General features: G+C 42.2%; 1 protein-coding gene across 4 annotated transcripts in view; it reads left to right on the top strand.

The window, feature by feature from the left end:
- The window catches only part of ST3GAL3 (ST3 beta-galactoside alpha-2,3-sialyltransferase 3), a 269,877-nt gene that overhangs the window by 15,447 nt on the left and 240,867 nt on the right, over positions 1 to 13,563 (top strand). For all 4 annotated transcript variants that reach the window (XM_063427681.1, XM_063427683.1, XM_063427682.1 and 1 more), the window contains exon 2: positions 12,693 to 12,837. In XM_063427681.1, coding sequence (XP_063283751.1) covers positions 12,717 to 12,837 — 121 coding nt within the window. In that variant the 5' untranslated portion in view covers positions 12,693 to 12,716. The remainder of the gene's footprint in view (positions 1 to 12,692; positions 12,838 to 13,563) is intronic.

The raw sequence follows: 13,563 nt of genomic DNA on the forward strand, positions 1-13,563 counted from the left end.
TGGCCACGTTGCACGTTAAGTACCAGGGCTGTTTTAACCCTTTTGTGGTGTTTGTGTTTAGCTGTGTTTTCTGCTCTCTCATTTACCGTTCCCATACAAGTTATATATAGGTTTTTTTGTTTTTTTTACAGGACAAAAAGGGCTTTCTTTACATACCCTTATTTCTATCATGTCATATAATTTAATGTAAAAATAACAAAATATGGTGAAACATTAAAAAAAAAACATGTTTTTTTACTTTTACTTGAAAAATCTTTTTCTTATCTACAAAAGCTAATGAAAAAAACTGCTAAATAGATTCAAAATTTTATCCTGAGTTTAAAAATACCTAGTGTTTACATGCTTTTTCCCTTTTTATTTATTTTTTTATTTTTTGCAAGTTATAGGGCTATAAGTACAAGAGGATATTGCTGTTTCAAAATATATATTTTTAAAATGTATTAATAGTGACATTGTAACACTGTTATCTGTCATAAATCTCTGGAAAACACCCCACATGTACATATTTTTTTGTGCTGCCTGGGCCCCCTCTGCGGTAACAGGGAACCGAGGGCCCCCCACCGGACCACCAGGGATGGAATATACCCCCTCCCTGGACAAAGGTAAGCAGGGAGGGGGGAGAAACATGTAATTAAATAATAAAAAAAAAAATTATGTAAAAATTTTTCCCCCGTCCCACCGGGTGGCCCATGCACTTAGGGCCACCCGGAGGGCTTGTATCAGCAGGGTCCCGGTCGGGCGCTCTTTCCCTTTAACACCGGGCCCCTGGCTTTCCGGCAGCCGGCTGGGAGGAAGTGACAGCCGCAAGTCACTTCCTCCCATAAAGAGAGGAGCTGCATGGAAGGTGGCAGGAGGAGTCGCGAGGGAGAGAGGACGAGGCTGCAGTGAGGATGGGGGATCCTCACTCCCATCATCCTCAGGCACCACACTGGACCCCAGGGAATCCACCCTCCAGCAAAAGGTAGGAAACTGGAGGGTGGGTTTAAAAATGTACATTTTACATGTGTGTCAGTATGTCTGTTTGTCTGTGTGTCAATATATCTGTGTGTGTCAGTAGGTCTGTCTGTGTGTCAATAAATTTGTGTGTGTCAGTATGTGTGTCAGTCTCTGTATGTGTATGTGTGTCTGTCAGTGTATCAGTCTGTGTGTGTGTCAGTATATGTGCCTGTATGTGTGTCAGTATTTCTCAGTGTGTCTGTCAGTGTGTGTGTGTGTCAGTATCTCGGTCAGTGTATGTGCCTGTGTGTGGGTGTCAGTATTTCTGTCAGTGTATGTGTGTCAGTATGTTGATCAGTGTGTGGGTCAGTATGTCTGTATATGAGCCTGTGTGTGTCTGTCAGTACGTCTACCAGTGTATGTGTTTGTGTGTGTCAATATATGTACCTGTGTGTCAGTATGTCTGTCGGTGTATGTGCCTGCTTATCTGTATGTAGTCAGTGTATGTATCTGTGTATCTGCTTGTGTGTCAGAGTATGTACCTGTGCATCTGAGCCGCAACTTTATATACAAATACACCCCTCCATTCAAACTTCAGCACTACATACAAGCACACTCCTACATTCAAAAACAAACACTACACATAAATGCACACTTGCATTCAAACTCCATTACCACATACAAACACATTCACACAAACATACTTCATACAAACACATGCTTACATTCAAACACACAAAACAGTGCTAAATACAACCCTGCAAGCATGGGAAATTGGTAGAGCCCCAGCTGTCAAAGCATTGTTGGAGTTGCACGACAGATGGGGTTCTACCTTTAGTCCAATCTTGCAATTGGGTGTCCCAATAAAATTCATTCTATTTTAGTGCCGCCACTGCATTGGGATGGATGCCGTGATTGCATACCAGGGAGTGAGGGGCGACGGCGCCAGGGCCCAGGGGGCCCAAGCAAACGCTTGCCCAGGGTCCAGTTGTTATTAAAGACGGCCCTGCACACACACACACACACACTGACACAACACACTGCATTCACTAATACAATACACACACTGCATTCACTAATACAACATGCACTCTGCATACACTAACACACTCACTGCATCCACTATACTGACACACACTCTGCATTTACTACACAAAAACACACTGCATCTGCTACACACTAACACACTCTCTGCATCCACTATACTGACACACACTCTGCATTCACTACACAAACACACACTCTGCATCCGCTACACATTAACACACACTCTGCATCCGCTACACATTAACACACACTCTGCATCCGCTACACATTAACACACACTCTGCATCCGCTACACATTAACACACACTCTGCATCCGCTACACATTAACACACACTCTGCATTCACTACACCCGAACACACACTCTGCATTTATTACACACTAACACACACTCTGCATTCACTAAACTATGCACACACTCTGGATTCACTATACTGACAAACATTTCTGATGGCAGCCCTGATCACTAGCAAACACCCCAATATGTGTTCAGCAACAACTCCTGAGTACAGTGATACCACCCATGCATAGGTTTGCTGGATTGTTTGGGGGCTAAAAGGCCAGGATAGAGACTTGTGCATGTCAGTTTTTCAACTTGATATATAGGTATGCTTGGCCTATCTTCAGTTTGGTGTATTTTTGCATCCCCCAATTAGTGTTCTTATCATAAAAGTATATATTTTTATAAAGTAGACAGCCAGGGTATTGTATATGGGTTGTTTTAACATCCTTCCCCCAACCATTGTGCTAAAAAGATTTGAGCGAACTTGCATGGTGATGATCTTTGAATTCGGCTTTTTGACTTTAGCCAGCAGGTCATATGTTACTGCCAGAAAACACCCCAGTTTGTTTTCTGCAAGGTCCCCTGAGTAGACCTATGCCCCCCATGCATTGGTTTGCCACGATTTTACAGTAACACATTTTGGACTTGCCCATTTAGGCTGAATATAGTTTGCTTGCCTTGCTAGGCGCATGTTGAGAGTTGTGCATTTTTCCATCCCCCAAGTTGAATTTATGGTTTGAAAGTATATATTTGTAAAAAGTACACATCCAAGGTTTTGACTTCTTTTCCCCAACCATTTTTCCCAAAAAATTCAGAGAAAGTGTGTGGTGGTAATTTTGGAATTCTGTTTTTTATACACACATTGCTTTTAGATTTCTGGCAGAACACTTTTTAAAACTTTTTGTAACCAAATGTTCAGGTATTAAATGCACCTTTAGCAGCAATCTCTAAACGAACTCCTGCAAAAAGAATCTAACTGGAGATTTGGGGGAAGGAAATTGACTGACTATAATGTTCCACATTCAAAAGAAACAATAAAAATAGATTCAGGAACAAGTATTACAAAACCGTGTGTTCTGTGTGGTAGAGCTTAAAACGTGTTCCAATACACAGTCCAGGTTTTGAAGGGCAATTGAGACAGTGAAAGGGGGTGTCTGTCCTTTTCCATTTTTTAGAACAGACCCGGCAACGTTTCTGGGGAATTTATTTTTATTTATTTTTTTAAAAAAAATTGTAGTTGGCGGTATCTGTGGCGAAAGTGACCTCGCCACTGGGTTCTGGAGGGGCCTGATTGCTCGCCTTTTTGGTGTATGGCCCTTTAGAACTGTTATCGGGGCATATTGAGACTTTTGGGAACAATGCCCCTTTATTACTGTGTCCCCAGACTTTTACGATACTGTGTCCGTGTTTTTTCCCCCCACTTGGTTCGGTAAATGGGGCTTACCGAACCAAGTACTGTACAGGCGGACCACACAGAAGTGGAAGCGTGCGGCTAATTTACCTCCCGGGCTGGGAGGCTGCTGTAGGTTAATTGCCGACCCCTGGGTGATCACCGTTCATACAGACGAACACGTGGCGGCAGCCATCTTTATTCAGCCGAACTCGGTCAGCGGTGTGTGCAGCCAAATCTATGGAACTAAAATCGGTTAATCGTCATGAACACCGCTGACCCTTGCATTCTCCTACACTTAGCCGCTGCGGCTGAAAACTAAGTCCCGATCGGCGATTTGAAAACACAGTGAGACTAAGCTGTTTGCACGAACTGTGCCCTGTTTGTGCATGCGAATGGGACTTAGTCATTTTTTTTAAGTGAAATTGACCGCACAGCCCAAATCTATGGAACTGTTTTTGGCACGAAAGCATGCTTGCGGTCGGTCGCAAAGGACTTCCAACTAACTTTTTAACCCCTGGAGGGAATTGTATTATTTTTGGATATGTCTATAGTTGAAGTGTGCTGATTATTATGTGCTTTTTTTTTTTTTTTTTTTTTTTTTAGATTGGATGTATATTTTTTTTAAAGTTATGGTAAATGTGTAAAAAGTATATTTTTCCTGCCTGTCATAATTACTTTAACCCATTGTGTTCAGTAATTATATCACAGGCAGAGGTGAGGGCTTGTGTGTAATTGCTGAGAGTGTCTGAATGTATTATACGTTGTTGATTGTTTGTTCCACGAGGCCACGTTGGTGGTAACCTTGGGGAGAAATATGTATAAAAGAAGCAATAAAGCCCCAGCTCCGTCTGTTCCTGTTTACACTCCAAACTGTGTGTCCTCCAGTTATTGGAGGGAAGAAGATCTGCTCCTGTGTCTGCTGTTCCAGCTTGCAGGAGATTCAACAGGGAGAGTACTTGTAAGGACTAGAGCTAATTCCCTATTCGGCTCCAGGGATGAGCGGTTCCAGGACCCCAGTCCAGCTACGGCGACTGTGGGCAGAAGTGCTGCGGTTAGTCCCCTGTTCCAGATAGGAAGCGGTCCTTTTGGTGGAGGTACCCAGCTGGGGTACAAGGAGCTCCGCTACAGTATCTTAAAAATAAAATGTCTGGATGCCTCTGGCACCGTTGTTGGAACTTGACCATCTCCATAAATTATTGTTGAAATTGGAGAAAATTTTTTTTTCCAGGATTAGTTTTTTCTAAAAAGTAAAAATGAATTGTGGGTTGCTACTTGCATCAGATAGATGGCCACCTATTATACCAGGCTTTTGTTTTTCTTAAAATAAGATATGGCTGCATCAGCTGATCAGCCAAATCAACAACCCCCATGTGCCTGTTATAAGCCCTGATGAAAACCGGTTGGGTCTGTACTCTGCCTCGGACAGTGAAGTCTGAGATAGTTTCGTCGTGGATGGTGGTTAGCAAGTTAACATCCTTCCTGTCCTTAAATTTTACTGCAAGCACTTCAGCTTTGCGCAGATCTTTACATTCACCTTTTTTTTTTTTTTTTTGTGGCCTCTATGAGAGGTGTGGGGAAATCTTTTGCATTTTTTCTCACAGTGCAGCAGGCCAGTGTCTGCAAACCATAAAGCGTTTTAAGCAAACATACACTGCTATTTAAAATGTCCACATAAAGGTGGTAACCTTTATTGAACAAGTGAATCAGTAGGTCCCAAACAATTTTCCCATTTGTCCCCAGAAAGTCAGGACTGCCAGGAGGGTCCAGTTGACCATCTTTCCCCTCATATACGCGAAAGGCAAACGTATAGCACTTTCTCTCTCGCACAGTTTGTACACTTTTACGCCATATCTAACAGCGCTTTGAGGGGATGTATTGTTTGAATCCTAATCTCCCTTTTTATTTTATTAAGGATTCGTCAATGGAAACATTTTGTTGGGAAGTATAAACTTCAGAAAATTTGTGCTGAAGATGGTCTACCAGTGGGCGTATTTATGAAGCCTATTATATTGGGGGTGATCTCTGAGGTGACAGAGGGTATTGTCATTAAAATGTAAATATCTCGGCAGCAGCTCATATCCTGCTCTAGACATGGTTTGGGAGTACACTGGACTAGAACTGATTGGGTTGGTGCTCCAGTAAGAGCGAATTGATGGCTTCTTTATTATCCCTATGAGCATTGTAAGAGCCCAGAATTTTTCAAGTTGAATGCTCCCTCACTACATAGCTACCTGGATTGGTATAAAAAAATTGCGTAGCATATAACTTAGTCTGGGAAGCGGTCTCCTCCCAGATAGTATCTTCTTAAATAGCTCCATGTATTGCATAGGGGAGAAGTCTTCCACATTGACATTAATGCTTAGTGTGTGTGTCTCCTCTATGGGTTGCTTAGTGTGTGTGTCTCCTCTATGAGTTGCTTAGTGTGTGTCTCCCCTCTATGGGTTGCTTAGTGTGTGTCTCCCCTCTATGGGTTGCTTAGTGTGTGTCTCCCCTCTATGAGTTGCTTAGTGTGTGTCTCCCCTCTATGGGTTGCTTAGTGTGTGTCTCCCCTCTATGGGTTGCTTAGTGTGTCTCCCCTCTATGGGTTGCTTAGTGTGTGTCTCCTCTATGAGTTGCTTAGTGTGTGTCTCCCCTCTATGAGTTGCTTAGTGTGTGTCTCCCCTCTATGGGTTGCTTAGTGTGTGTCTCCTCTCTATGGGTTGCTTAGTGTGTGTCTCCCCTCTATGGGTTGCTTAGTGTGTGTCTCCCCTCTATGGGTTGCTTAGTGTGTGTCTCCCCTCTATGTGCTGCTTAGTGTGTGTCTCCCCTCTATGGGTTGCTTAGTGTGTGTCTCCCCTCTATTGATTTCTGACATCAGCCTCTGACTTCCATCAGCTTTGCCACATTAGAATTTTTCATAAAGGTAAAAAGGTATTCACTTCATTCTGAATTTCAGTGAATGAAATCCTAACCGCAAAATGAAGGCTAAAAGCACTGATCTGGAAAAATTCTCTGACTCTGCTATATCATCAGCTGAACAATTTTATCCTCCGTTTTGCAATTTAGATATAATTTGCTAAAATTAGCGTTTAGTGAATAATAATCTTCATTAAACCAACATGTACAGTTTGCTTTCCATTATATGTTTTTACATTTAAAATCTGTGCATGAGACAAAGTGCGAGCTGTTTTTTCTCATGTAAGTGCCAGAATGAGAATGGTTAGACTACTTACACTGAAAGGGCGTCAGGACCCTCCTGGCACCATAACCACTTCAGCAGGCTTTAAATAGATAGGCATTTACCAACTGAAAAGTACGGAAACACTGTGGCGGGTGGGCAAGTGGTGTGTCTGTGGATCAGTTCTGTAGATTTACTCCATTGTTATCTTGGTAGCCAGGTGTTTGCAGCTGTTCAGCGTTCTTACCATCGTATTCGCTGTACAGAGCATCTATTGAATGGAAACCATTGTCATCTGTCCAGTATACGGCTCCCTAGCAGATACCAAATTATTCCACGCATTCTAATCTAAGGACATATATAGATATTGCATGGGTGTCTGTGATAATCCTGCTTTCTGAGTATAATAACTCTTGGAACACTCAGCCAGCATCTTCAAACAGCAAATAGAGATTCCAACCTGACACCAGACGATAGAATCTGTATGGTTTGATGTTTGCGAATAAATACTGTCACTGCAGCCCATTCACTAATTACACTAATACTTCCACAATGGTTGCCTGGGGACTTATTATGCAATTTAATACTAGACCATGACCACTTCATTGAGTGTTGCTCTAATTATATGGTCTTCGTGGTAATCTTGTGGTCTTTGTCACCTGTTTTTGAGCAATTGATGGGTCCAGATACTGAAACTGTCCTCTGCACGCATTTTATTTTATTTTGTAACACTTAATGCGCTATTTTGGTTAATAAAATCCTAGCGTTTTTTTTTATAAAGCACAGAAATGAATTCTGCACGTGGACTGTGTCTTAGTAACATTTTTCTTCAGCCAAACTCCTTGTTAACAAACTTTTTCTCAATGGATGATTTATATACACGTAGGGCACATAAAGAAATAGAAAAATGCACAGACTAAAACTCAAAGTATTTAAGGTGACACTACAATTTTACCCCAACCAAAAACATAAATAAATAAATTTAAAGTTGATGTTGTTGAATCTTTGCAAATCCTACAGCCAGCCACTTCCTAGTGGATCGTGCCAGAGGCAAGCTACCTGTCACTACAGCTGGTTACGGTTTCTCTGCCATCATTTTATAGGTAATCGTATAGGAGAACAAGTTAGCGGTCTCTCACCTCGGAGAACGCCCCTGTGATGGTCCTAAAATAATTCTGTTTCTATACTGCGCACAATGCACCATTAACATTTTATACTTTTAGAAGCTGTAAGTGTTTAAACATAATAATGTCATGCTGATACGCCCAGCTGTGTGCCATGGCATCTGTCTTCCTGAAATCCAAATATCTTCTTATCGTATTTAGTTTCCACCGCTCCAGGTAAACCATTTAGAGTTTTTTACTGAAATAACCACAATATTTATTTAGAAGTATTTTGTCACGGATTTAGGTGAAGCTTCCCTTTTTAAAAGCTTGTACTTCCCGTTCGTACTGGGGACAAAATTGGATTATTTATCAGTTTAATTGTTTCAGGAAATTGCGTGTCTTGTGTGTATTATAACTCCCTGCACACAGTGTATTATAACAGCAGCTATAAGGTTACGGTATAAGGAGGTACCCTGTCGACCAGCACACAGTGTATTATAACAGCAGCTATAAGGTTACGGTATAAGGAGGTACCCTGCCTCCCGCACACAGTGTATTATAACAGCAGCTATAAGGTTATGGTGTAAGGAGGTCCCCTGTCTCCCCGCACACAGTGTATTATAACTGCAGCTATAAGGTTATGGTGTAAGGAGGTCCCCTGCCTCCCCGCACACAGTGTATTATAACAGCAGCTATAAGGTTACGGTTTAAGGAGGTCCCCTGTCTCCCGCACACAGTGTATTATAACTGCAGCTATAAGGTTATGGTGTAAGGAGGTCCCCTGTCTCCCTGCACACAGTGTATTAGAACTGCAGCTATAAGGTTATGGTGTAAGGAGGTCCCCTGTCTCCCCGCACACTGTGTATTATAACTGCAGCTATAAGGTTATGGTGTAAGGAGGTCCCCTGTCTCCCCGCACACAGTGTATTATAACTGCAGCTATAAGGTTATGGTGTAAGGAGGTCCCCTGTCTCCCCGCACACAGTGTATTATAACTGCAGCTATAAGGTTACGGTATAAGGAGGTACCCTGCCTCCCCGCACACAGTGTATTATAACAGCAGCTATAAGGTTACGGTATAAGGAGGTCCCCTGTCTCCCGCACACAGTGTATTATAACTGCAGCTATAAGGTTATGGTGTAAGGAGGTCCCCTGTCTCCCTGCACATAGTGTATTATAACTGCAGCTATAAGGTTATGATGTAAGGAGGTCCCCTGTCTCCCTGCACATAGTGTATTATAACTGCAGCTATAAGGTTACGGTATAAGGAGGTACCCTGCCTCCCCGCACACAGTGTATTATAACTGCAGCTATAAGGTTATGGTGTAAGGAGGTCCCCTGTCTCCCTGCACATAGTGTATTATAACTGCAGCTATAAGGTTATGGTGTAAGGAGGTCCCCTGTCTCCCGCACACAGTGTATTATAACTGCAGCTATAAGGTTATGGTGTAAGGAGGTCCCCTGTCTCCCCGCACACAGTGTATTATAACTGCAGCTATAAGGTTATGGTGTAAGGAGGTCCCCTGTCTCCCCACACACAGTGTATTATAACTGCAGCTATAAGGTTATGGTGTAAGGAGCTCCCCTGTCTCCCGCACACAGTGTATTATAACTGCAGCTATAAGGTTATGGTGTAAGGAGGTCCCCTGTCTCCCCGCACAGTGTATTATAACTGCAGCTATAAGGTTATGGTGTAAGGTGGTCCCCTGTCTCCCCACACAGTGTATTATAACTTAAAACACGAAAACAGAAATGAAAAGGGTGCGCCTAACTTACATAAAAATAATATTATGCATAAATAAAATAATAATAAAATAATAGTCCAAAGTCCTACAATAAGTCCGAAGTGGTAAGTTCCACAAAGTATGGAGACTGGATTATAACTGCAGCTATAAGGTTATGGTGTAAGGAGGTCCCCTGTCTCCCGCACACAGTGTATTATAACTGCAGCTATAAGGTTATGGTGTACGGAGGTCCTCTGTCTCCCTGCACACAGTGTATTATAACTGCAGCTATAAGGTTATGGTGTAAGGAGGTCCCCTGTCTCCCTGCACATAGTGTATTATAACTGCAGCTATAAGGTTATGGTGTAAGGAGGTCCCCTGTCTCCCTGCACATAGTGTATTATAACAGCAGCTATAAGGTTACGGTATAAGGAGGTACCCTGTCGACCAGCACACAGTGTATTATAACTGCAGCTATAAGGTTATGGTGTAAGGAGGTCCCCTGTCTCCCCGCACACAGTGTATTATAACTGCAGCTATAAGGTTACAGTGTAAGGAGGCCCCATGTCTCCCCGCACACAGTGTATTATAACTGCAGCTATCAGGTTATGGTGTAAGGAGGTCCCCTGTCTCCCCGCACACAGTGTATTATAACTGTAGCTATAAGTTTATGGTATAAGGAGGTCCCCTGTCTCCCCGCACACAGTGTATTATAACTGTAGCTATAAGTTTATGGTATAAGGAGGTCCCCTGTCTCCCCGCACACAGTGTATTATAACTGCAGCTATAAGGTTATGGTATAATATGTCGGTGCTATGTATAATAATAAAGTAAAGAGAGCATTATGAGAGTAAAGTGCTCAAAGCTAATAAAATAATATTTTGACAATAGTGCGAGGGAAGATCTTTTTTTAAACTAAAGATGCTGTTGGTGGGAGAATTGACGCCAATAAGAGTAGTGTCACTTATACATGCTTATATCAAGGAAAGCATCTAGTTTTAATGCCAGTTTTAATCTACTGATCCATCTCTAAGGGAAGCAGCTTGAGAATTCCCTTGCTAATATGTTATCTCCTAGCTAGCATTGTGAGGTTAGTACATAAGGAATGAATTTTCAGATGGGGCAGTCTTCACTGGGTATGTTGTAATCACCTTTTAAATATCTTTGTCTTTTAAATCTATGTTTACAGGTGAAGAGCATATGATAAGAGGTCACATGTAATGGGGGTTAATTGATTGGTTTTTGCACATCGCGGGAATAGGGTGGTATGAAGTTATGTAGTTATTGTTTACTTGTATATTGTGTGTGAATATTAACATATGGATATACTGCTTGTGTAAATACGGGTATATTGCTTTTGGATATCTCTTTCATGTGTGATCATTTAGTGAATACCTCCCTATTAAAGGGATCCTATAGTGCCAGGAAACCAAACCCAGATCCTGGAGTGCCCCCCCTTCCTCCTGCCCCTTCAGTGACTTACTTGAATTTAGCGTCAATGTCCCTAGGCGATGCGTCAGGCTCCGCCTGCTCTCCTTCCAGGCCGATGTCTGCCGGTGGGGGACACCTAATGCGCATGCACGGCAATGGCCACGTGCACATTACACCTCCCAATAGGCAAGCATTATTCAATGCTTGCCTATTGGGATTCCGGTGACGCTGGAGGTCCTCATGCATAGTGTGAGGACGTTGAGCGTAGTTTAGACGACCGGAAGTTCCTCTAGTGGTTGTCTGATAGCTACTAGAGGAGGACTTAACTCTGCAAAGTAAATATTGCAGTTTATAAAAACTGCAATAATTACATTTGCAGGGTTAAGGGTGATGGGAGTTGGCACCCAGACCACTTTAAATGAGCTGAAGTGGTGTGGGTGCCTACAGTGTACCTTTTAACAATATTTTTTATAGCTTTTTTATTATTTTGCTGTAGCACTTCATTTGGATTGTACTAACAATTGATAATATAGCATTTACTTTGGGATGTGAAAACATTTACAGATTTACTTATTCATATATTTAGCTTAGTATTTTTTAGCTTAGTATTTTTCTATGTATATTTACCCTATTTGAAAAAATGTTTAAAGGGACACTGCAGACCCCTAAAGAACTGAGCTAGCGCAATGTCTTTATGTGTGAAGATTATGTCATTTTTTCATTTTACATCAAGTGCAGATTACAACAAAAATTTGCACTTTTATAAATGAACCTTGTTACACCCTGTCTGGCTGTCAATCAGACAACTTGCCATGTTACTTCCTGATTTGTTTAGCTCAGTGGATCACCTGCCTTGCAAAGACTTTTCACTGAGCTGCATTGCGAAGTCTGTGATTGGACAGCCACAGAAAGTCTGGGCGGAGTTAGAAGGGGAGGGTTTGCAAAGCCTGCAGACAGATCTTCAGCATTTACTAGCGGTTTTCGGATATACCCCCCCCCCCAAAAAAAAATATACAATTACTAAACAGATTTTCTTATAATTATAGCAATTTGCAAACCTCACTGGAGGTATAACCATACCTGTCTGATGTCAGTGGAGGAAGCTGCAGTCAGCACACATTGTTCAAGCCCATATCTTAAAGGGACACTTTAGGCACCAGAACCACTATATCTTAATGTAGTGGTTCTGGGGCCAAGACACTGTCCCTGCAGTCTCTGTAATACAAACATTGTCCTTTTTTTTAGGAAAGGCAGTGTTTACATTGCTGCCTTAAGCTACCTCTAGTGACTGTCACTCAAACAACCACTAGAGGAACTTCCTGGACTGATCTGATGACTGGATGTTGAAATAATGTATTCCACAAATCTCTGTGGAGCAGAGGGTTATGGGATACGTTCAGACCTTGCTGTCCAGAATAAGTGATGAAGCCCAAGAGTGGGGTGTCAAAGCTGCAGCTTGCGTGGGTAGATAGATAAGTGAGGGCAGAGCCAGCCGGGAGACTGACAGCTGTATAGTGGCCCCTATCAGGGTGATGTTATTACAAGATGATTGACTGCCATAAGGGGTCGCATTGTTAATCCGCCCAGTAATCACTCTGTGTGTTTTGGTCCTTCAGGTCATGTAGGAGAGCAGGTATGCTATGAAGATGGGAATTCTGGTGTTCATGCGGAACGTGCTGCTTGCCCTGTCCCTGTTCTTGGTGCTGGGCTTTCTCTATTACTCTGCATGGAAGCTCCACCTTCTGCGCTGGGAAGACTCTCGTAAGTTCTTTTTTTCCTCTACTTATTTCTGTCCTTTTGCTGCTTTGGTATTTCTTTGCTTGATCCCAGTCACCGGTGATGTTCTTAGATTGTCCATCCTTGGCCTTTTTACCCACATATACCTGCCTGTCGTTGTCAGACAGAGGATTATGGGTAATGTAGTCAAACAAAAGCAGAAAATGCCAAGGGTGGGCAACCCATTGTGAGTTTCCTGTCCAGATGATTTGCGTTCTAATATCTCTCTATATGTCGTGTGTGTGTGTGTGTATTACATTCTGTCATATTCACAATCAGTGTGTGTTTACACACGGACATACTATAAATTGTATCTATGAAGACATTTGATATGAATTTAGAAATATTCTAAAATGATATTTCCCCAGCATATCTGACCTTACAAGAAACTTCTATCACACTGCAAGGAAAATCCAATTTTAAAGAGATACTCCACACATCTACTGCTGAAAAGCTATATGTGTGAAGAGTGTGTCCTCTTTTTTTTTCACTTTATAAAAAGTGCATATTACAATAGAATTTGGCACTTTAATAAATTAACCTTGTTACACCCCTCTGGCTGTCAATCAGACAGCAGGCTCTGTTACTTCCTGGTTTGTTTAGCTCAGTGGAGATAAACTCAAACTCAAGAGGCAGCAATTGCCCAGAACACCTGCCTTGCAAAGACCTTCTCATTGAGCTGCATTGGGAAGTCTGTGATTGGACAGCCAC

This window comes from Pelobates fuscus, chromosome 7 (assembly GCF_036172605.1).
Source record: "Pelobates fuscus isolate aPelFus1 chromosome 7, aPelFus1.pri, whole genome shotgun sequence".
Taxonomy (NCBI): Eukaryota; Metazoa; Chordata; class Amphibia; order Anura; family Pelobatidae; genus Pelobates; species Pelobates fuscus.